Source organism: Erithacus rubecula (genome assembly GCF_903797595.1).
Source record: "Erithacus rubecula genome assembly, chromosome: 18".
Classification (NCBI taxonomy): Eukaryota; Metazoa; Chordata; class Aves; order Passeriformes; family Muscicapidae; genus Erithacus; species Erithacus rubecula.
Window position 1 is genome coordinate 10,010,584 of NC_136670.1, and position 23,652 is coordinate 10,034,235.

The 23,652-nt window shown below is 46.0% G+C and overlaps 1 protein-coding gene and 1 long non-coding RNA gene across 3 annotated transcripts; one reads left to right on the plus strand and one right to left on the minus strand.

Annotated features, from left to right (window-relative positions):
• Positions 1-1,078: 1,078 nt before the first annotated feature.
• CABLES2 (Cdk5 and Abl enzyme substrate 2) lies at positions 1,079-23,252 on the plus strand. 2 transcript variants are annotated; one of them, XM_079322063.1, is made up of 10 exons: positions 1,079-1,722; positions 13,480-13,572; positions 14,301-14,378; positions 15,807-15,915; positions 16,396-16,561; positions 17,255-17,358; positions 17,745-17,851; positions 19,152-19,356; positions 19,777-22,364; positions 22,815-23,252. In XM_079322063.1, the coding sequence occupies exons 1-9, from the start codon at positions 1,094-1,096 to the stop codon at positions 19,915-19,917; spliced, it is 1,632 nt and encodes a 543-aa protein (XP_079178189.1). In that variant the 5' UTR covers positions 1,079-1,093; the 3' UTR covers positions 19,918-22,364; positions 22,815-23,252. The 2 variants fall into 2 exon arrangements, with proteins under 2 accessions (XP_079178189.1, XP_079178190.1); XM_079322064.1 differs by having other exon boundaries at positions 19,777-22,356.
• LOC306810032 lies at positions 6,309-8,733 on the minus strand. The gene is made up of 3 exons (XR_013776370.1): positions 6,628-8,733; positions 6,572-6,591; positions 6,309-6,499 (listed from the first exon to the last, which is right to left on the minus strand). It is a non-coding gene; the product is annotated as an uncharacterized lncRNA (long non-coding RNA).
• Positions 23,253-23,652: the final 400 nt, after the last annotated feature.

A 23,652-nucleotide genomic window follows, 5' to 3' on the forward strand; every position in this document is an offset into this window, starting at 1 on the left:
CTTTAAAATATGTACTGTGTGGGCAAAATCCTGCTTGGGAGCACAAGCTGCTTCAGGGCATGAGAGGTGGAAAGCAGGGGAAGGCTTCATTTCGGTTTCAGAGGAACACAGAGGCCACCAGCACCCACGCACTGCTGTTCTCATCTCCAAAGGCTTCACCGTGCCCAGCGCAGCTCCCAAACCTCCCCTGCCAGCCCAAGAGCACGGACACTGTCAGTGCACATCAGTGTCCTCTGAGAAAGGAAAGGGCAGAGCTTTCTGCCTTGGCAGGCGGTCAGAGCATCGTCCGGGATGTGACAGACATGGGTTCAAGTGCCTGAGGGAAATGTTTATCCCGTGCAGTATAAACACACCACTCCGGGAAGCAGCGGATTGCGCAGGGATGCCTTGAGTCACTTTGTAGAGATAAATACTGAGTTTATGTCCTCCCAGCCCCGGGTCTGCCTTGCCCATATACGGCCCAGGACCAGCGCTGCCTTGGCTTTGCTTCAGGAGCTGGAAGCGTGGGGATCCATCCCTGCACATGGGCTCCGGGGCTGCTGGTGAGTGTCAGGGGGTCTGCGCCCCGGGGCAGCGGGTTGGGGTCCCTGCGAGCAGAGGGGCTGGGATGGAGCAAGAGCATCGACCGCCTTCATCCGCTCCTACAGCAGCGCTCCGACGGCTCAAACTGCCATGGGTCCAGCAGATGAGTCCTCCTGCCTCCAGGAAGGCCAGGACCTCTCGGGAACGGGCGGCCACCAGCGCTACGGATGGTTTGGGTGGGGAGATGAGGGGAGGAGAAGTTTTTTGAAAGTAACACAAAAGGACACGGGAGGTGCTTGCACAGGGACACGGTGGGCCGGTGGCAGCGGCAGGGCGAGCCCGGGAAGCTCCGGGGTGGCGAGGCCGGGGAAGGTCCGGGGCTGGCGAGGCGGGGAAGCTCCGAGTTGGCGATGCCGATGAGCTCCGCGGTGATGCTGAGCTCCGCGGTGATGCTGAGCTCCGCGGTGCCGCGGCCGCCCCGACCCGCGCGGCTCCCGGCGCTGCCCCCGCCGGCGGCGCCAGCACCCGGCACGGCCCGCGCCGCGGGGGCGGGGCCTGGCGCGGGCAGCCAATGGGCGCGGGGCCGCCGCCGGGCTCATTTGCATTCGAGCGCGACGCGGCCAATGGACGCGCGAGCCGCTGGCCGCGCTGCGCTCCAGCCGCCCCGCCCGGGCGGCCGCGGCTCATTCGGAGAATGGCTGCGGCCGCGGCGTGCGGCTCCCCGCCTCCCCGCCCGCCCCGCGAGCAGCCGCCGCCGCGCAAGCGGGGCGACTCCCGGCGGCGGCAGGCCGCCCTCTTCTTCCTCAACAACATCTCCCTGGACGGGCGACCTCCCTGCCCGTCCGCCGAGAAGCCGCCGCTGCCCGCCGGCCCGGGAGACGGGGAGGAGGCGGCGGCGGAGCCGGCCGGAGCCCCCCCGCGCCTGCTGCCCCCGCCGCCCGTATGCCAGCCGCCTCCCGCCCTGCTGCTGCCCGGCGTGCCCGCGCTCGCCGCCGCCGGAGCCAAGGGAGATGCGGACCCCGCCCGCGGGGGCATCTTCCTGCCGCAGCTGCTGCTGGGCGGCCCGCTGTGCCCGCCGCCCCCGGCGCCGCCCGCCCTGCCGGGGATGCTGGCGGCGCCCAAGCCGGGCGCCCCGGGGCTGCTGAGCCCCACGCAGAGCGCGGCGGGCGGCGGCTTGGCGCTGGAGGCGCAGCGGCAGAGGTGAGTGAGGGGCCGGGGCTCGCCGGGCCGGCCCACAGCCCGCACACCCGCCGCCCCCCTGCGCTGACCCCGCGGGCCGTGGGAAGCGCCGGGACCCCCCGCGGGCCTGGGAAGCGCCGGACTTTCCCAGGGCCCTCGGCCGGCCGGCGGCTCCGGGAGGGGGGAGCGGGGCATGGGAAACGGGCGCCCCCGGGGAGAGCGGCCGTGGGAGGCGGTGCCGGCCCCGGGAGGGAGCAGCACCTGGCCCGGTCCGAGGGGTCCGGCCGGGCAGCGCCGCTCGGGCCCGCGGGCGCCGAGGATGCTCCGGCCGGCGCGGCGGCGGATGAGGGGGAGCTGCGGAGGGGATCTCTCGCTGAGGCTCTGTCTGCAGGTCTGCGGTACCCGGACCCTGCCTTCTGCTTTTCCCCAGCAGTTTCTGCGTTTCTCTGTCTCCAGATGAAGCTGTCAGGGTCATGCTGGGCAGGACGCATCCTCCGTGCGCCAGCCACACTGCTGGTGTGCCTTCTGCTCTGTGCTGCTTGTTTCTGCAACTGTGTATTAATGAATGCTTGTGCACGGGGAACTTGGAGTCATCCTCGGGGGAGGATGCTCCGGCCTTCAGAGCAGGATTACCATTGCATTTCAAGGGACTTCTGTCTGGCTGAATGTGCTGGTTTTCTAATCGACTGGAAGGCAGGCTCTTGCTCAGATCTTGGGGATTTGAGCTCTGAAAGAATTCTTTTCAGGCCGTTTCTTGCATAAACAGCTCTGTAAAGTGAGCTGGCCCTCTGAGCCTGCAGATAGGCAGCGGTATCAAAGGCTTTAAGTCTCCGTGGTGTTTGCAGTGGCTTGGAGAGCTTTGTTAGTGAGCTGAAATAGCGATGTTGTCAGTGCTTTAAAGCTGGGGGTTTGCTAATGCAGTTGGTGGTGATCCCCTTTCTGTGTGCATCTCACAGTGGAGATGTCCCTTGTATCCCCAGCTTGGGGGTTCAGGTGAATTTGAAGAGAAGAATTGTTTGTCAGTGATGTGGGGGGTGTTGTCCCTCCTGGGGTGTTTTCCTCTTGAGCCTTATTTTCCACTCATTGCTTTTCTTATCATGGAAGAGCCCTTTCCCTCCTTGTTTGTTGGAGAAATGGAAACTGTGGCTGCAGGCTGGGTGCCCTGTATTGTGCAGTTGTGTGCTGCTTTTTGAGCAGGAAAGCCTGGAGTGAGGGTGTTGCTGTGGAACAGTTCCTACCCAGCACTCCTGGTCCACAAAAGCCAGGACAGGAGGTGCTGTGTGATTTAATTTCATTGCTTAAATATTGTTGGCAAAGCTCTTGAGGGCAGGTTTTGCATTAAGAGTTTTAAAGCACAGTTCCCTTTGTGGATGTGGCTTTCATTGTACCTGTGCATATGGAGTTCTGGAGGGATGATCCTTCTCCTTCCCATGCCAAGTCAATAGGACACTAAGAAAATATTCCTAGGATCTTCTCATTTGATGTCCTTCCTGCCTCTTTCTTTGGCATCAGGTTTGAGCTGTTCCACTACAGTAATTCTAATCAATCTGGCTGAAAAGAATGATGAATCAGAAAATAAAGGGTAGAGAGAAATGCAGGAGGCAATCAAGAAGGCTTCTGTCTGAGTAATGACAAAATAAACCATGATTTTTTTGCTTGGAAGATTTGGCTGGAAGGGTATATTGTATTGATTAGTTTGCATACTACTTTTGAGAGTCTTTTGGAGTGAGAGTTCATCTGGTTTTCATGTTAAAAGAAAAAGAGCATCTGCTGAAACCCTCAGAAGATCCAGATCTTTACATGGACACACACATCTTCTGACAAAAGGACAGTTTTGTGCTGCCTGTGGAGATGTGTTAGATCCCATGTACCTCATCCCAGTCACGCTGGGCACAAGAGTGGGTGAAATGGACCATCCCTCTGTAATGACAATTTCACTGTCAACTTGCAGGGTGAGGGACTTACTACTTTGTATTTCACTGGACAGTTTCATGCTTTGGTCTGTGACAGAATATCTCTCCATTCCCACTGAGCAGAGGCATCTCTTGTTGTAAATACATGAGGAATTATTCAGGGAATCAAAGGAGGAATATCCTTCAGGACAGTGGTGCTTTTATTCCTTCCCCTCCTGGGTTGGATGAGCTGTTTGCAGCTAAGATTCCAAAGTCAGCACTTACAAAAGGGATCTTCTTTTGTTGGGACTTGGGACTCTGAGAATTGTTTTGCCATGCAGCAGTGTTGCTATTCTAGATCATTAACTGCCTGCATCATGCAGAGGTACAGGTGAGTGAAGTTGGTGGAGGGAAGGAAGAGGTGAAATCTGCACTCCCATCCTGGACTTTTAATCCTGGGTGCCCACTTCAGGCAGCTGTTACCTTCAGACTGCTTTTTGAGTCACTGTCAAGAGCTGCTTTGAATTTTCCTCAGATGCACTGGCTGCAGGCTCTGCAGACTCGACTCTGTGTTCAGTGACCAGTCTTGTGCCATGTCTGGGGATTTCATCCTGCTGGGGCTTGCCCTGATCCATGGAGATCTTTATCTGCTATCAGTACCTCTATCTACTGACAGTATCATTGGGCAGAGTTTCATTACAAAACTTGATCTTGTTTGACTTGATTGAGGGTGTGACAGCACCTCTGCTGGAGTTAGGGGTTAGTTATTGGTAATAGGCAGATCTGCAGTACAGCCCAGGGAGCCAGAGATCTGCTCACCTGGTGTAACCTGGAGTTGCTCCATAGCTGTCAGGTCCTTTAGGATGGAAACTTAGCAGAGGAAGCACCATTCAAATCTGGATGCTCTGTTTCATTGTGCTGCTGGCTGAACATTATACACTGAATGACTTTAACCTTCCACTATTATTTTCCTAAGGAATCCTCTCTTAACAGGATCTTAAATTACAATGCTGTGTTGTACCAGCTTGCCTGATCTGCTTGCCATCCCTCTTCCCTTCTCCTTTTCCATCTTGCTCTGTTCTTTTGTTCTTTCAAAGAAGGAGCCTCACAGAAAGCAGTGAAGGGAGGCAGCAAACAGGGAACAAATCAGCATTCACAGATTTGTAATGAATTTCTGCAGCTGGGTCTGAAACTGGCAGAGCTTTCTGGGGAAACACTGATAGCAGAGAGCCCTGGAAATAGCCAGGTTCTGAAAGCATGAAAAATGGAAACAACAGCCCTGAATGTCAATGCTTGTTGTGCTTCTGAGGTTTATTATAGTGTAATGCAAAAGCAGCTGGTTTTGCCATAATTTGCTGCATTTTGTTGGGCCTAAGAATAAACACAGAGACTAAATTATTTGTGACTGATGCTTTAATGTCCTTGGAGTTCAGTGGTCAGGGAGCTGAACTGAGTGTTTGTGATAGCTCAGTCGTTTCTGATTTATCAGCAAATTTAGGTCATTTTGAAAGTGGGAGTTTAAACAGTAGTTGATAACAGCAACACTTTGGACCTACTCTGCTTTTGAGTGTTAATTGGATGCCAGATTGCTGACTTAGGTGTGATCAGATTAGTTCTGTGGGTGGAACAGCAGAAATGCTTTGTCAAGATTTTATACTTATGGTTTTTAATGTGTTGTTTTTTCCTACAGTCATCTTAGCTGCCGTTGTCACTTCAAGAAATATAAATATTTTTATAAAAACCCCTCTGCTAATAAACAGATACTGTTGAGATGGATGAAATAAAAAGTCTTAGTTTAAATTTTGAACGTAATTTGGAATAAGCTGGGCACATGGTACTTTTCAGAAAGCAGTGAGCTCTGTCAAAGATGGCAAGCTTTGACCTTTCAGAGGTGAACAGTAGACTGGGATGTGCTGCTGGAGGCTGAAAATGAGCATATTCTAAACCTGAACTTCATTTAAAAGTCAGCTGAAATGTTAAGGCTGCAGTCTCCTCCCAGGTTGCTTCAGCAGATTTCTGTCATGTGCAGGTGAATTACATGTGTCCAATATTAAGTGTTTTATAGCTGCTTGCAGACATTCCCAGCCAGGTACATTAAGCAGAAGTAAGTTGTGTGCTTGGCAGGAAACTTGGAGATCAGAACATCCAAGTCCTTGTACCCTGTGCACTCCTGTGAGTGGGTCTGGGTCAGGCAATTTCCAACAACAAGGTTATTTGACCTCTTCAATTTAGACAGTCCAGAGGCTTTAAAGTATCTTTGCTCTCCAGGCAAGAGTAGTCTGTGCACAATTAACTGTACTTGCAGCTGATTGTGCCTGTGGATGGATTCTGCAGCTTTTCAGTGATGATGCAGGAGGCCTGGCAGTGGGTTTTGGGATGCTGCAGATTTTGGGATTCCAGCTCAAAGCTCCTCTCTGCAGGAGGTGATGAGGGTGGTCAGAATGATGTTGTCTTGCTTCAAGTCAAGGACTCATCAGCCAAGAATGAAAACACTACTAAATTAAACATAAAAAACAGAATAGCTTAATTTTGGGAACCCCATTTAGACCTCCAGTGAGCAAGTCCTGTAGAAATGTTACAGTATAGTATATTAAAAGTAATTATTTAGTTATAGATAGTATATTAAATATATAGTGTATTAAATACTGTGTTCTCCTGTTTTCCATCTGTCAGCCAGTTAAAGCTGTGAGGCTGTCAGGCTGAGTGAGCCTCAAGGTGCCTGGCTCTGTAGTTGGAGTTGTAAACATGCACAATGAAATTTGGGCTCTTTAATGAGCACAAGGTACTGTTGACAGAGCAGGTGACTGCAGATGGAGGGTGCTCAGCTAAAACCACTCAGTCAACCCAGTTCTTCAGCCAGAGCTCCAGACTCCTGACCTTTGGTTTACAGCTGTTGTGTATTTAACCTACTGTAGTTGGAATTCACCTGGAATTACTGTAACCTACTGTAGTTGGAATTCACCTGGAATTACTGTAACCTACTGTAATTGGAATTCACCTAGAATTACTGTAACCTACTGTAGTTGGAATTCACCTGGAATTACTGTACCCTACTGTAATAGGAGTTTACCTGCTCCCTGAAAAGGTGTTAAAGGAAGAACCTTCAGCTGGCCCTCTGTTTCACAGGACATACCAAGCCCTTAAATCTCGGAGCTTGCTGAATCCTAGGAGCTGTTCTCCAGGGAAAGCTCCTCTTGTGCCAGCTCTTGCTCAGGTGATGGTGCCCCAGCTGCAGACCTGCCTCAGAGCTGGGCACCTGGTTCATTTTGGAGTCCCCACAGCATGGGCTGAGCTGCTGCTGCTCAGGGCTGCTTGCTCAACAGCAAGAATAGATTTGCATTTGTTCTGTTGTGGTTGCTGCAGTTTAAGCACTGAATTTTGCCCTGGTGAAGCTACAACCTCTTGACTGTGCATTGAAGGGGATGACTGATGCAATGGGAAAAATCAGGTGGCCATAAAAACACTGTGGGACCTCTCTAAACTTGCTTTGATGTGGTTTTCTCCAGTCACCAGTTTTAATTTTCTCCTCCCCAGTTAAGAGCTTCTCTCTTTCTTTTTTTTTTCTTCTTCCTTTATTTTTCAGCTTGGGAGTTTATTGTGCTGAAGGCTTTTATTTAGCAAGGCACATGATGAAGTGACAGCATCATCTCTCAGTGAAGTGCATGAATATTTCTAGCATAATGCCCACAGTGTCAGCAAGGACACACTTTGCATTTCACGTGCCTGTTTTGGTCAGCAGCTCAGTGCTGAGTAAGCAGAGCACAAAGGACAGGGGGCAGCCAGGTTGGTGAGCTACAAACACCTCCAGAAACTGGGAGAAATTTGGAGAAATGCTGGTGGTGTTCTGAGCAGCACATCTAGTCTTCTTTGTGAGAAGCAGCAGGGATTTTAGGAGTGAGCTTTAGGAGAGGGCCGTGGGCACAGCAAACCTTACATCTGGTTTGCTGGTTCTGTTGCAACAGCTGGGTTTTCACAATACTTACTGGAAGGCATTATTTTCTCCTTGCATTGTCTAAACACTCTGAGCACCAAAACAATGTGATTTATGAAACTCAATGAATATAAAGCTCATTCTTTATTAGGTCTTAATCATATGTGGTTGTGAATCAGCAGTGAAGTAGCAGCTGCTGTGAAGATTATCTAATTTCTTTCCTTGTTAGTATTTAAAACTCTCCAGGCTTAGTGAGCTTCCCACTTACTCAGCCTCCACCTTCATTCAAATTATACTTCATTTCTGTTCATTCTCATCTGTTCCACAGGCTGTGTGACACATTCTTCCCTTGCATGTGGCTTTACTGGTGTTGGAGGAGTGCAGGATTTTCTTGTGGTTGTTTGGGACCAGCAGGAGAGCCCCTGGTGCCCTTACAATTTTGCTAACAAGCCTTGAGTAGGAACACAAAGGTGAAGGAAATTGTCTCCTCCTTCATCCTGGGCTCCCACAGAGGAGCCTGCTCTGTAGCCTAAAAGTACTTTTCATACTCATGTGGGTGATTTCAGCTCACCCTTTAAAATGAAGATTACTGGATGAATAAATTAAACTAGCCCTGCTGTGAGACTTCTCTGGCAGGCTGGTACTTAAATGTCAGAAAGAGCTCCTGGGATGGTGGCCTGCAACCCAAATGCTCTGGTGCCATAAAGCAGCGAGTAGCTGACTTTGTGCAGAAGGAGCACTGAGCTGTACACTTGCTGTTGGTGATGCAAAGTGTCTTTCTTCTCTGCCACTGCCTCTCAAGGAACATCTGAGCTGAAATCATCCACCCATGAAAATGCTCTGCTCGGTGCTGGGCACTTCATGGCACAGATCCTTTGTGAAGTCATTTGTTTTGCCAAAGACACGATTTTGATGTGATTCAGTGTAAATGCAGTCTCAAGCTTCCTTTGGCTTTAATTACTGAGAACTTGTTGCTAGCAGTGAGCTGTACTCAATCTGCTTTTGAGCAGGAAACTCATTAGTGTGAGCGCCGAGGGTGGTGAGGCACAGGGCACTGATGGCAGAACAGGGATGCTCCCACTCACACACAGGGATGCAAGCCTCAGCTCAGTCAGTGTCTCCTGGGCTGCACAAGAAATGGCAGCTGCTAAAAAGTAATTTCAAATACAAGCAGTAGCTTTCTTAATCCCTCCAATGCCTGTATTTTACCAAGTGAAGCCCAAGCACAGTTCATATCTGTTTGTTGTCTTGCCCGTGAGGAATAAAAACAATGAAGCTTAATCTTTATAAGACATCTTGGAAAAACAAAGCTGTCAGGTGTATCTTCCTGTTCTAAACAGGATTTGGGATCTGGATTTCTTGTGCAAATTACCTTTGACAGTTGTTTCTAAGCTAGTGCTTCCAAAAACTAATAAATTATTTTCTGTCCTTGTTATATTAATATAACTCAGCCTCTTGACAGATGGAATCATACCGAGACCTGTAAAGGACATCACAAAGGGACATAATATTAAAATAAAGCTCAAGTGAGAAACAGGAAACCAAATTCTATTAGGCCCTAATTTTACACAGTAATTAAAAATCCTGGACCTCCCCCATTCCACTCATCTATTAACAGTACGGATGGCTAAAGAGCAACAGAGGATATTGGCCTGCTGCTAATTTTAGTCCAGTGCCTGGGGTGTGTGCATGCAGCATCAGCTGGGCTGTGGATGCAGCTCCAATGGAAACCAATCTGCTCTGCTGAACCCTTTGGAGGGGAGCTTGGGCCATGTCCAGCTGTAGCAGCATCTTTGAACTCTCCTGTTGCAGGGCTTGGGGATCTGGGGGTGATGAGAACAGTGAGGTGAACTTGGGGTGCTGTGCTGGTTGAACCCTGGCTGTGTGATGGGCTCAGAGTGCAGCTCTGTGCCTGAAAGGATGGGGGTTAATCAGGATGGGGGAGAACCACTGTGAGATTTTAGAAACTCCCAGTTTCACCCTTCAGGAGGCCAGCTGGTCTGTTCACCTGCTGTGGCAGAAATGCAGGGACCAGAAGGACAAAATGCAGAGAAGCTTTGAAGTGGCCAAATGGCAGCTGCACACAGGCTTAAGAAAAACCACTGACCACTGTCAGGCCCAGTACTGGGAGTTAAGGCCCAACTTCAAGGGGTTAAAATGAGATTTGTGAGGGCTGTTTGTTTCAGAATCTGCAGAGTAGGGTCATGGGTGCCCAAGGGAGTGCCTTGGAGAGTTGGTGGCCCAGGAGCAGGAGTGGATGAGGCTTGTCTGTGCCTGAAGCCACATCTGACAGCACAGGGTCAGCATCCTTGCTCTCAGTACCTGCTAGAGAATGGTCAGCTTGCACACTTCCAACTGCAGGAACATCCCAAAGCTTCACCCTTGTCCTCCTGGGTGCTGCAGTAGCCCAGTGTGGGTGGGAAGAGGAAGAAAACTCTTGGCAAGGCAGCAGAAAGGTCAATGTTCTCTAATCTGGAGCAGTGCCTTAACAAGCTTCCTCCTTTCCATTCATAAGACAGGACATGTAGGGATTACCATTGCTATACATAGATGGCTCTTAGCTGTGTCCTGTCCTGCTGGAAACACTTAAGAACTGTGTCAGCCTCAGGGCTGGGGATCCCACTGCTGTTTACCCAGTGTCCAGCCTCTGCAGAGATTCCAGTGGGACCCTGGCAGGACCAGGAGGGGACAGCTCTGAAGCTGGAACCACTCAGACATTGGGTTTCCTCAGTGGGAGATCCATCAGAAAGAATAAATGGTGTGGGCTGGCTACACTTCCCAGGCAGGAGTCAAAATGTAGCTCTGAAGACAATTTGTTGTTTTTTTGTCTGAACACATTTGTTGGGGGTTTTTTGGGGTTTTTTTTTCTTTTTTCAGCTCGTCAGGGGTTTGGCAGCAGTGCTGGATTGTGTGAGCCCGTGTGTGCACATGGAGATAAGGAGCCAAGGCATAATCCAGAATTCCTCTGCTTGATAGCCCCTTATCTCTGGGCATGTGCTCTGTGTGTTTTTGCTCATGATGGGTCCCCTCGAGGTTCTGGCTCTGTAAACACAGTTGCTGTTTTAATGCTCTGGGAGTGTCCTGAATTGGCTCCTGAAATAAAAGGCTGGGAAGTTCCCAAAAATGAGTTCCTGGTCAGGGACATACAAGCACCTAAACTCTTTATAGCTTGTCAGAGCAATGGCTGGTGCTGGCAAACAGGCATGTTTGAACTTTCTGTTGAATTACAGCCTGCTCCATGGAACACATGAACATTTTAATATTGGGTATTTCAATTTCTAATTGCCAGGTCACATGGGTAAGGCTGCATAAAGTAACTCAGCATATGTGCAGATGTTAGTATTCTTAGTATTCAGGTTGCTTTCAGCAACAAACACACTGTATAAACCACTTAAAATCCTTCAAATTCCATGGACCATAGCAAGAAATGTTATCCTAGGTGAAGCTGCTTAGCACAGGATAGGTGACTTGACTTTTTTTGTCATCAGCTAGCAGTCACAGCAGACCCAGTGCAGCCTGTTGTGCAAGTGTGAGTTGGCTGCATGAGAAGAGCACTCAAACTAAAGCAAATATATGTGTGTGTGCAGATATATAAAAAGAGTCAAATTTTGCTGCATTCTCCAAGTAGTGCACTAGGGACTCAGAACACGTTGAGGGTGCTGTGTTGCTGTAAAATGTTGGATTGGGTCTACAAACTGTTTCAGGGACTCTGGATTAGTGAGAATTCTTTACATACACCCCGTTTTGAGATTTGAGGGAGAGTGTCTGGCTCAGTGTCAGGGATTCCTCCAAGGTGACAGCTTCGCTGAGGGCAGAAATTATTTACAAGTGTAGCTAAAAATGAAGTTTCCTGTTGGCAGAGTGGGGATGAGTCATTGTGGTTCTGAGTCAAGGGGTGGGATCTTCACTGCAGCAGGGTTTTACTTCCAGATTTGCCCTCGGTTCAGGTGTTTGTCACTCTGGTCCCTGTTACTGAGAAAACAAGGGGGTTTTCAGGTGTGACAGCCTGGATGAGTCTCCACCGTGGAATTAGGAGAGAGGATCTAGCCATGGCTCTCCCAATCCATCCTGTTCCTCACACCAAGCATCCTTCTGCAGAACTATGTGCTTTTTTTGTACCAGTGCCCACTGGCATTAGCTGTGTTTTTCCTCTGCTTGCCATACACGGCGTCTTTCTGTCTCCAGCCAGCCAGGTCTCCCCTGGGAGGGGAGGAAGAAATGTGGATGTTACCAACTGCATTAGAGCCAGGAGGTTTGCAGTTACTTCCTTATTTCATGAGGGGTTTTTTATTGAATTTTAGATGCCAGATTAGGCTGGAAATGGAAATTGTGAAAGTGTTAAATGTTCCTGTGTCATTCTTGCTGAAAAGCAGCAAATCAGTAATAATTTTCAAACCAAAGTGCTGGTGGAGGGTGTTGAAATTGTGCCAGGAATGTTCTCCAGTTGCACCTTAATGGCTGTGGATTTGTAGGAGGCATTCTCTAGCAATTCTGAAGGTGTTAGTCCTGTGGGAGGGTTTGCCTCCCTTGTGTTTGCAGAAAGGGACACTAATTTTTCATCCTCCTACCTGTTTGAGTTCTGAGCTTTACTTCCTTTTAGGAGTGCCTGAACAGTGCAGCTGAGTCTGCTCTGCTGCAGCTTGAGGTTTAATTTTTTTTTTTTTTTTTGCCAGAAGCTGGTCTTGTCAAACCAGAGTCCTGCAACTTTGGTCTCATGTGCTGCTTCTACATTGGCTTCCATTGCAGCATTACCCATTAGTTGAGTTCCTCTGTCACTTGGGAAGAAAACCTTGGACTTGAACACACATGGCTTGTGCTAAAAGTATAGCACAATGCATGCTTAAGCAAAGGCAGAAAATAGGCAGAAAAATGCTGTAGTGTCAGCATTTTGCTGGTGGAGTGCATAGTTCCTATGGATATTACAGTCAGAGTTGCACAATTCCTTTGTAAATCTCTACCAACAAAGACTTGACTTGGACAATAGTAATGCATCTTACTTTGGCAGAGTCTATTTTTTTTTTTTTTTTGCTTGAACGTAATATCCTATTACTGTTACACTAACTCACATGAGCCTTACTATTATTCTTGCATCTTCCATTCTGGGACTTCACATGGGTGCCAAGTACTTTTTGCTTCCTCTAATAACCCTCTCCATTGTTTCTCAGAGAGATCTGTCAGTTTTATTGAGCTGCAGTTGCAGACTTTCAGTCTGCTGACTCCTGCAGCTGGAGACAGCTGTTCTGCATGGAGAATGCACACAGATGTTTGGTCATCATACAGATATACCTGTATCTGAACTTAAAATGATATAAAATTATTTCTTCTCCTGCCTTGATGGGAGGGATCTTTTTCTGACATTTTTGTCAGATTTTTCTCATTTTTTCTAAATGAGTATCTGGGAGCTTTTTAGGTTTTTAACTCATAGGTAGGCATTCTTCTGTGTGGCAGATAATGAATGCTCTTGTTGATGAAGTTGGTATAAATGTGTATTTCAAGGGTACTAGAGGGGGAGACAAGTTCTTGGCCTTTTAAGGAATTTTAAACTCTTAGTTAAGCACTCTTGCAACAAAACAAAACTGCAGAAAGCCTGCCCTGCATCCTAAGAGCTGATAGATCTGTTGCAGTTCACAAAAACTCGGCGGCCATGAACTAATGCTGTTCACTCTTCGTGGTGTTGTACATTTTGCAGAAGGCGTTTTATCTCCCAGCGCTGCTCTCTAGACTTTTTAGAAGACATAGTGGAATATGCCAGTGTACAAAGGTACTTCTTTTCAAAAGCAGCATTAACCTCAACTCGTTGCATGCAGTCCTCTCCTCCCTCCACCCTCTGCCACGCCAATATCTGAGGTCCTGCATGCTAGTGCTGCCATCTGATCATACAACTGGCATGAATTTTTTCTCAGAACACTTAACAGATTTGGCTTTTCTTGTTTGTTTTTCTTTTTATCGTTGCAGAACCAAGCATATATCTGGGTCTCCAAGACACAAAAGTTTGAAGAAGATGCACTTCATCAAGAACATGAGGCAGTATGACACCAAGAACAGCAGGTAATGTGTGGAGATGGAGGTTCCCCCTGTACTTGTGTGCAACAGGAAGCAGCCTCCAGTTCCACACAGTAAGACATTTAATATCAGGGAGAATTAGAAGATGCCCCTGGGGCCTTGTTAGTTTTATCAAGACTTCTGTCAAAGGTGGTGGGTGCTCACATCTGCTACATTTGCAGCAATACACTCATAATTCTGCCATCCTACTCTGAGGAGATTAAATCATTCTCTCTTTTCTTCTCTCACTTTTCTTATTTCTCTCACTTTCCTTATCTCTGGCATACAGAGAGGTCAGAGCTGAGAAGGATTTAAGGAGAATGGCTTGGTTTAGCCAAATTCTTGGTTCGTGGTTGCTGAGAGAAGAGAAAGGGAGGCTGCATTTATGTTTATTATTAATAGAAGTGTGAGGTTTCATCTAAATGGAAAATATTATCTACATCTTTTCACAAGGTTTATGTAAAAATTACATAAATATAGATATATACTTAAGGATGAGGAGCTCCCAAGGTGATGGCAGATCCTAAACACTGAGGTTTGACAGAGAGCCCCAAGGACCTGCAGGGTCAGCATGAAACCTCTGCCCTTCTGCTTTCTGAAAACATTAAATCCATAGCAGCATCTATGACTTGCAGAGCAAGATAAGAAAAACCTTGTGTTAATATCCCATAAAAAGCTGCTTTGTAACTTCTGGATCTTAATTCATCCCCTGATCTTTGCCCATCTGCCTACAGGATCGTGTTAATCTGTGCCAAACGAACACTGTGTGTGGCATTTTCTATCCTACCCTACGGGGAGGGGTTACGGATCAGGTGAGTCTCTTCAGCTGCTCTGTGAAATGGCTGCTCTGTGGTTTCAAAAGATCTTCTGAAATGAGTGTGGTTGGTGTAGGTCTCCTGTTCTGAAGCAAGTCAACCTATTTAACCTGCCATTCATGTGTAAAGGCAAGGCCTTGCTGTTCAGAGAAGTAAAAACAGACACTGCCACAGTGTCAAAGTGTTCATTCCAACCCCAAGAGAAAAAAGATGGAAAATTTAGACTTTCCCTCCACTGTTTATTCACATTTTAAAGTACGAAATCTCTGAAATCAACTTTGAACAGATAATGTGATTGGCTCCTGTGTAGGTTTTTCTCTAAAGTGGTTAGAAATCAAATGATTTTAGAGTCACAAACAATAGTGTCAGCAAAAAAGCACAGGGAGTTTCAGGGAAGGGTGCTCTTACCTTCAGTGGAAATCTTCAAGGTTTTATAGTGAATTTACATCTAAATAAGTTAAAGATGCTCTTTTATTTCTCAGCTTAAAGCTGTGAATGTCACTATTTGCAATCTAAGAAAAGCAGAAATAGTTTGGACTGATTCACACTGCTTTTACTATTTGGGCTACATTTTTGTTTACAACTGTTAGTATAATCATTTGATAAACAAAACCTGCAAACTGGATTTCCCTACATCTTTCTTCAGTCCCTTGTGAAGTTTAAGTCCATTCTATGAAGGCCTGTTATCTACAAATATACCATAGAAAACACTTACTCTGTTCTGGCAAAACAATTGTGTTGTCACTTCTGTCCTGTCCCTAACTTATGGACAAAGGAAACGGATGCTTAGTGGTGGGAATTGTATTGTATTCAAATACATGCCATAAAAATAGTTGATGGGAAAATACTCTCCCACATAATAGAAAGGCAGCAAGGTCACTGGAGCTATTTCAGAGCAGTTCTGAGCACTGTGCTGTTCTGCTTGCAACTGGCAAGGCAGTTCTTCACTTGAAAACTGTTTTTTGTATTGGAATATTGGTGACAAAGCCACGAGCTGCCATCGCTGACACAGAGATCTGCAGCTTCATTCTTAACTTGAGCTTGTGTGCACAGGGGTTACAAATTTGCACTTGAAAGGCAGGTTTCCAATCTTGGAAAACAAGTAATGTAAATCATGTTTGCTGTTAGGTGTTTGAGAATTAGATGGCTGGGAATGGTGTGGTCTTGTGTAGAAGATCATATTAAAAACAGTTTACTTTCAGTAGGTAGATTGGTAGATTTGTGTTAAACTAAAATGAAATCTGATTCTTTGGTTAATGAGCATCTCCACATTTTGAAAAGAGTAGTTAAAAACTAATGCTCTCCTGGAGGTGGCATTGAAGGGTTGGCTTGTTTCCATGCAGAAGAACTCTGGCTTGGTGGTGTTGGTTGGTGTTTAACATGGGCTTGCATTTTGTGATTGTGCTCTTTCTTACCTGCATTTAGTGATCTGAAAATGGAAGGACAGAAACAGCGACATCCTTCTGGGGGAGTTTCAGTATCTACTGAGATGGTGCTTGGACTGGAAGGAGTAGAGCTGGGTGCTGATGGCAAGGTAAGAACATTTATTTTTTCACCCTGGGCCCATTTGATACTGGGACAAATAAATTTATGCAGTGCTTTGCTATTCATTATGTGAGAGCTGTGGCTTTTAGAGCAGTGGAAGTTTTAGACCTATAGTTTGAAGTTGTGGCTTGTGATAATGCTTCTTCTGAGGAGGCTGCTGAAGCTTGTCATCATTTCTGTCTCTGTTTCTGGAAAATTGAGTTGACTTTGCTATCCAAGGCAACATGAGAGTGAAATTTTGATAGAAATATGGATGAAATTCATACTGCTTTAGTTAAATTTATAGTGCCAGAATTCTACTTGTGATTCTCGCCTTGTTTTTGCCATCCCACCAAACCTTCTACAGCACTTCATTTTAAAGCTGTGGAAACAAGACACGCCTCATCCAACTTTTCCCTTCCTAGATGTTAGGAAATAAGCTTTTCAGTAAATTTCCTCCCATAACCACTACAACATTCTCTTCTTTCAGGTTGTGTCCTATGCAAAATTCTTGTACCCGACCAACGCTCTGGTTGTTCGCAAAGCCGACACCTACGGTGCTGTTCCCCCCTGCCGAGCCAGTGCCCCCCGGAGCCTTCCTGCATCAAGATACAAACCTGTGACAGCAAAAACCATACCAGCAGGGACAGACATTGGTAAGGACAGCAGCCAGCTCTGCCACCACTCGTGCACACAGCAGAAAAGGCAGAGATTTGTCTGAGACATCCCCAAGTGGTCAGCGTGTTATTGGGATGGAGGTGCTGCAGCTCAGGACTGAGGCTTCCACAAACTCCTTACATCCTCCATATATCTGGCCTGATTGTGTTTATGCCATTCAAGAGGCACAAAGCTTCTCCTTGGGAATGTAAAATTTTATATTACTCACCAAGAAACATCTGGTGTACTCCAGGTGGTTCTTGCCTTCTAGCACAGTAACAATGCATAAGCCAGAGTTTGTGCCAGGAATCCCTTTTCTTGTGTAAAAGAGCAAACCTGACACCTCTGCTGTGTGTTAGATTACAGGCAAAAGAATTCAGTCTTGAGCAGTTGTTTTCTAGGTACATTTCTAGATGCAAACTCAGTTTGCACTAAATCTAAAATGGTATGTCAGGCATGGTGTGTGTGTGTTTAGTGGAGAAAACATTTGTGTAGTTTATTTAATCTAATGTGGTTCTAATTTGTGACTGGTGCATTTATGAAATGCAAATATGTGCCTGTAGCTGCAATTTGCCTGAACTGTGAGATCTGCCAACACTTAAGGTTTGCTATTTGAAGACTTTTGTATGGAGGAAATAGGGAATTTAAAGCTGTTTATCTGGTGACCCAATGTGCTTTCCTCATTCCCTCAGGAAGTGAAGCTGGAGAAGCTGCAGAGTATGATCCAGATCTTCTGGATGATCCTCAGTGGCCCTGTGGAAAACATAAACGTGTTCTCATCTTTGCCTCTTACATGGTGAGTGACTGGCATACCTGAACAGAAGAGAGACTCCCTAACAGATCCTCCTATAAAAAGTATTTTTGAGGAAGAAAAATTCCTCTAGGAAGAAAAAGTGTCTTTTCTGATTATTGATCAGGAAGAATACGAACAGCTGAGTTTGTACAGTGAACTTGTCAAGGGCAAACCTGACACCTGTCTTTGTGTTGTCATTTATTTCTTGTAACCATTTGCTTACTGTTTTTTAAAGACTTTGCCTATAGTTGGGATTCAGCTTTGGGTCATTTCAGAAATGTTAAATTGTGAATAATAAAACTCAAGTTCCATTAGTGTTTTTGGAAGAGTTGTTTGGCTGTCAGTCCTGTTCACAAAACAAATGATAAATTTTGCTTCTTGCATTTCAGACTACAGTCATAGAGTATGTGAAACCCTCAGACCTTAAAAAGGATATGAATGAAACCTTTAGAGAGAAGTTTCCTCATATCAAGTTGACACTGAGCAAAATTAGGAGGTAAGAAATAAGCCTTGAAAAACAAGAACATCATGCACACTCTCTGAAGCTTGTATGGAGCAAATACTAAATCTATTAATAGCATATATGATTAAACACTAATCTCCTGTTGTCAGTTGAGCTGACTGTAGGATGACAGCCCTGTACTGGAATGTTTAGGATGCTGAGAAAGGGTCACAGTTGGTTTTCAAAGTTCCACCTAAAGGGTTTTATTTCACCAACTGTGGTGTACTAACACTAGGAGCCAATTAACAGTGGAGTAGCATTAGCTTTGAAACAAACACTTGTAACCTGATTGCTTGGCTGCAGTGCAATCCCACTCCAACTGGATTGGCTTTCTGGGCCCTCTGGCTATTTTTGCCTTTCAATTACCAGACTCACTGATGACCACAGATTCTAACAAGACTGTGGGATAAAGAGTGTTATATCTGGGGACACTTAGTAAAGAAGAGGTTTTTTTGTGGAGGCCACAGAGAAATTCTCAATCTTCAGTAAATGCATCTGGTCACTCCTCAGCAAGATGCACTGTTGCACCCTCAGAGAGCTGTAATCTTGCTGGTGTTGCAGGGAGATTAATGCAATCAGAGTCTGATGAAATACCCAGCTTAAACACAATTCTGCTGAGTCACCAGGGCCATGTGTAGCCCAGCTCCAGGGGAAGGTTTGCTTGGGCAGTCTGTTCTGCCTGAGTCCTGCATGCTCCTCTTTGCAGCAGTTCAGAGCAGTGTGTTCATGCAGAGATCATGCAGGTACAGTGTGGATGGCAGCCCTGAGAGGAACCATCCACCTCCAAGCCTGCTGAATGCTGAGGTGAGGGGCTGGCTGTGTGGCAAGTGTGGAGAGCAGGCTGCCTTCCCCTCACACCTGGCTCTTACACAAGGTGTGTACTAGACAGGTCTCTATGCTGCAGCTGCTGTCATCTGCAGGGCTCTGATGTGGTTTTCTGTAGGTCAGAGTGCTTCACTCTTATGATATGAATCACAAACTAGTTTGGGAGTCAGAAGGAAATCTTGCAGCAATGGCCTGTGTGTCAGTGAGGCAGCTAAGCTCTGGTGTTTATGGGCAGATGAGGAATTGTTCTACTACAGTGGATGTTGTCAGCCAGGTGAAATCAGTTTGTGCATCAGCACCAGCTTGCTGCCAGCTGGGCTTTTCCACTCTAGGATAATGCCTGTCATGGTTTTCCAAATAGGAGTCTTGCCCATATGCTCCTCTGAGTTGCTGTGCTGCAGTATTTCTACAGCATTTAATAAAATCTGTCATGTCTGGGGTGGGGGGGTGTCTTTTCTCCTATTCCCAGTTTAAAGAGAGAGATGAGAAACCTGAGTGAGGAGTGCAGTCTGGAGCCAGTGACTGTCTCCATGGCTTATGTTTACTTTGAGAAGCTCGTCCTGCAAGGCAAACTCAACAAACAGAACCGCAAACTGTGTGCTGGTGCTTGTGTTCTGCTCGCAGCCAAGATCAGCAGTGACCTCAGGAAACATGAAGTGAAACACCTAATAGATGTAAGTGCTGTGAGCCTTGTTCCAGCTCTTGTCAGAACCTCCTCCCTAGCTCATAGGCAAAGATTAAATGCAGGGTTTTCAGTGGCATGTGGTTGCATGGAAGACCAGCTCTCTCAGCCAATTTTATGTCTCATAAGGGCTCTTCCTTGCTTTATTTTTTTAATTCATTAAAACTATCTGTCTGGTACAGGCTAGTGTCTTACTGATCCTACAGTAAAGTTATTTTTGCACTTGCATGTGTTTGTCAGAGAAGCAGTAACTGTTGTGTGGGTGTCACAGCTGAGCTGATAAGTTGGTTTTGATTCTGAAGCTACAGCTCTGGCCGTGCATCACTGTCTTAATGTAACAATGCCTTGAAACCACCTGGATTAACTGATTCTTTCTCCCCTCCTTTGTTTTGTTTTGTTACCACTGTCACAGAAACTAGAGGAGAGATTCAGATTCAACAGAAGAGATCTCATTGGTTTCGAATTCACCGTCCTCGTAGCTTTGGAACTGGCTCTGTATCTGCCTGAAAACCAAGTTTTACCTCACTACAGACGCCTCACACAACAGTCTTAACCAAAGCTCTGTCCCAGGCCGTGCTGGGATCCCAGCCCAGGATGCTGCTGGTGGAGGTGCCACTGGCTCCAGCTCCATGGGAAGGCTGCAGGGTGTTGGGAACTGTCGAGGTCTGTGGACACAGATGCCAAATCTGGGGGATGGTACGAGAAGAGTTACTGAACTTTTGTTTTCTTTTGGACATTTAAAGCACAAATATTCACCAGTCAGCTGTCATGGCTGCTTATTATTTCTTATTTATCTTCCTGGTTTTACTAAAACTGTTCTTCCCTATGAAGAATACTATGGTATTGGTTCTTTTTGTTTTGTTTTGTTTTAAGCCTTTATTGTATTCCTTGAAACTGAAGGAACATCACTTCCATTCCAGTGCACCATAAAGTTCAGATGTTTCTAAGAACCTTCTTACATTTTTACATTAATAAAATGCATACTTTATTTTTTTAAAGATGTGCCTAAAACTGGCTGGTCTGGTACCAGTGCTTTTTAAGTTAGTTATGTTATTTAGTGGGGAATCCTGAATTTGTATAGCCATTTATTCTTTACCTGCATTGGCCTTGCATACAAGGAAAACAATTCCAGTATATCTGCACTAATAATATACAGGGCATCTATTCTGTAAGTAGTGAGATTGAAATTACTCCATTTTGGTTTATTTACTATAAATAACTTCAAAATATACATTTTATTTTAGAAGGAAAAGTGGTTTGAAAACCTGTTATGAAGTACCACATGTTGAGTGAGGTATTTGCCATCCTAATTCACTCTTGAGTGGAAGATGAGCACTTGACTAAGAGCAATTTGCTGTCAAATATTTCATTTAGAGGTTTTATTTGTTTCACTGTTCCATAGCCTGAAATAAGCACCTTTTTTAGGATGACTGTATTATAAATGGTCTTATCTGAGCAAATATGAAGCCAGTGGAGTGACTGCTGCCAACTGAAGCCAATGAAACAAAGCATGCTCGGTATTTAAAATGCTACTTTTTTTACTCTCTGTTCTTCCAAGCGTTGCATCACTGTGATGGTCCTCATAAAACTGGCATTTCTTGCACATCTGAGCAGCCACTGCTGGCTGGTGCCCAGCAGCTCTCCAGTGCATATACAGAGCTCAAATAACTTCTCTGCCCATTGGCTGTTCCTTCCTTTATTTCTACAGTATTCAGGTTGGGAATGAATTCTTGGTTATACGTGGAACCTTCTGTGGTATTGGCTCTTGGGTTTATTTTTTGAAGCAATATTATGATACAAGTTACTGGGTCTGTTTGCAAGGAACAAGAGTGATACTTGGTTATTCCAACTGAGAAAGTTGTAATTTAAGTTTGACTCATAAACTACCAGACCTCATGCTGAGGTCAGAGACTTGCTATCCAATATGTAAAGTAATGTAAATTCCTGTTCCTTGTATTAAATATTGGTTGTAGCCAAAACCAAAGCTGAATCTTTGCTCTTCAGCTGTGTTTTGTCTGAAGCTAATTTGGCTTCATTAGAATTGCAGCAAACTTTACTGGAGCTCCTTCCTGTCTGAGTGGGGCTCAAAGTGTATTTTTCATATATAATAATTACAGTGACTATCAAACCTTTTGTAACTGTGTTCAGCTGTATGTAGCTTCAAATTACTTGTGTAAAATTTAATATGCTTGTGATTTCTCTAACACAGAAGGACTCTCCAAGTCTCAGAAGTGAGATGGTAGCTAATAGCTTAGACAATAAGCTTGCCAGTTATCTTCCAAAGGTTTAAAAAACTGCCTACTAGTTAAACTTTCTACTGAATATAACTGTCCTTGCATGCTGAAATAGTGATGTACTAAACATCTAGTGTGTAATCAGCCTCCAGATTAACAAACAGTGATGCAGACAGCTGAGGTGGTCCACCACTTCCCAAGGCATTGTGAAGGGAACAGAGGTACAAGAAAGAAATTTCTCCCAGAACAACTTGATTAGTATGAATGAAATCTGAACGCATCTTTCTCTGGGAACTTCTTTATTTAGTGTATAAAGAGTTTTCTGTAACAACATTAACTTTCCTTTCTCACCATCTAAGGGAACAAAATGCACTTTGGTTTGCAACACTTTGCAGTTTATTCAGTGGAAGTTTGTCTAGTTCAAGTGGCCATTTGGGCTGTAATTACACTCCCAGAATCTCTGAGTTTACGTCATAAAACCGGCAAGCTTTTGTTTGCTTCCAGAACAAATTGGGACAAAGGAGCATTAAATTTCAGAAAGCTGAATGTTGTCTAATAGTTATTCTAGAATTTGGCTTGGGCACACACTTGGGAAGCTGCAGGGAGCACAGGCCAAGGATGACACAGGGCATGAGGGCTGAGCCAGCCTTGTCTGGCTGAGCCTGGCACTGGGGTGATGCTGCCCAGAGCCTGGGGCTTGTGCAGGGGTGCCTCGTGTGTGTTTGTGTGAATATGTGTGTGTGTGTGTTTGTGTGTGTGTTTGTGTGTGTCTGTCTGTGTGTGTGTGTTTGTGTGTGTCTGTGTGTGTGTTGGTGTGTGTCTGTGTGTTTGTGTGAGTGTGTTTGTGTCTGTGTGTGTGAGAATGTGTGTGTGTTTGTGTCTGTGTGTTTGTGTGTGTGTGTGTGTGTGTTTGTGTGTGTGTGTGTGTGAATGTGTGTGTGTGTTTGTGTGTGTGTGTTTGTGTGTTTATGTTTGTCTGTGTGTCTGTGTGTGTGTTTGTGTGTCTGTGTGTGTGTGTCTCTGTGTGTGTGTGTGTTTGTGTGTTTATGTCTGTGTGTGTGTCTGTGTGTGTTTGTGTCTGTGTGTGTGTGTGTGTCTGTGTGTTTGTGTGTGTGTGTGTTTGTGTGTCTGTGTGTTTGTGAGTGTGTGTGTGTGTTTGTGTGTGTGTTTGTGAGTGTGTGTGTGTGTTTGTGTGTGTGTTTGTGTGTGTGTGCAGGGACCCAGCCCCCCCTCCCTGTGCTTTGCCCGCCGGTTTTGCCGTTTCCAGAGCGCAGCTCGCAGTCCTGCTGGGAATCTCTCTCTCTCTCTTTTCACCTAAAAGCTGCCACCATGTGGCAAAGGACTCTCAGTACCTTGTCTGTTCACTAACAGCCACACCCAGAGCTGCCTGTTTATGTTTGCACAGCCAAACTCCTCTTGCTCTGCAGAGAAACAGGTTTGCACCCAGGGGGGATCCGGTGCTTTGTGAAGGTGCTGCTGGGATGGCTCAGCAAGGAGAACTCTCTTGAGAAGAGCCTGTACATTTCCCTGTAAACAAAAACTCTTCTAGTTTTGTCATATTCCATTATTTAAAAGTCTGAGTTGTGGCCTGTTTTGGTTGGTTTGTTTGTTTTCTGTGAAATTAAGATGCTGTGAAATAAAACCTGTTTTGGTAGACGGTTTGTAACCAAATGCCTCATTTTGGAATAACAGAATGGGTGGTGTTGGAAGAGCCCTCTGGAGATCATCCCTGTGCTAAGGCAGGTCACCTGGAGCAGGTGACACAGAACACATCCAGGTGGGTTTGAGTGTTTCCAGAGATGGAGACTCCCTGATATCCCTGGGCAGCTGCCACACTTAATGGAAAATTATTCCTCGGGTTCAGGTGGGATTTTTTTTGTGGTTTAGTTTATGGCTATTTCTCCTTGTCTGGTTGCTGGGCACCACTAGAAAGAGTCTGGTAATATTTTCTGGCACCCTTGGAGATACTTGTATGGATTGAGGAGATTCCCTCAGTCTCCTCCAGACCAAACGGGCCCAGCTCCTCCACGGTCTCTCCTCCTGAGAGAGATGCT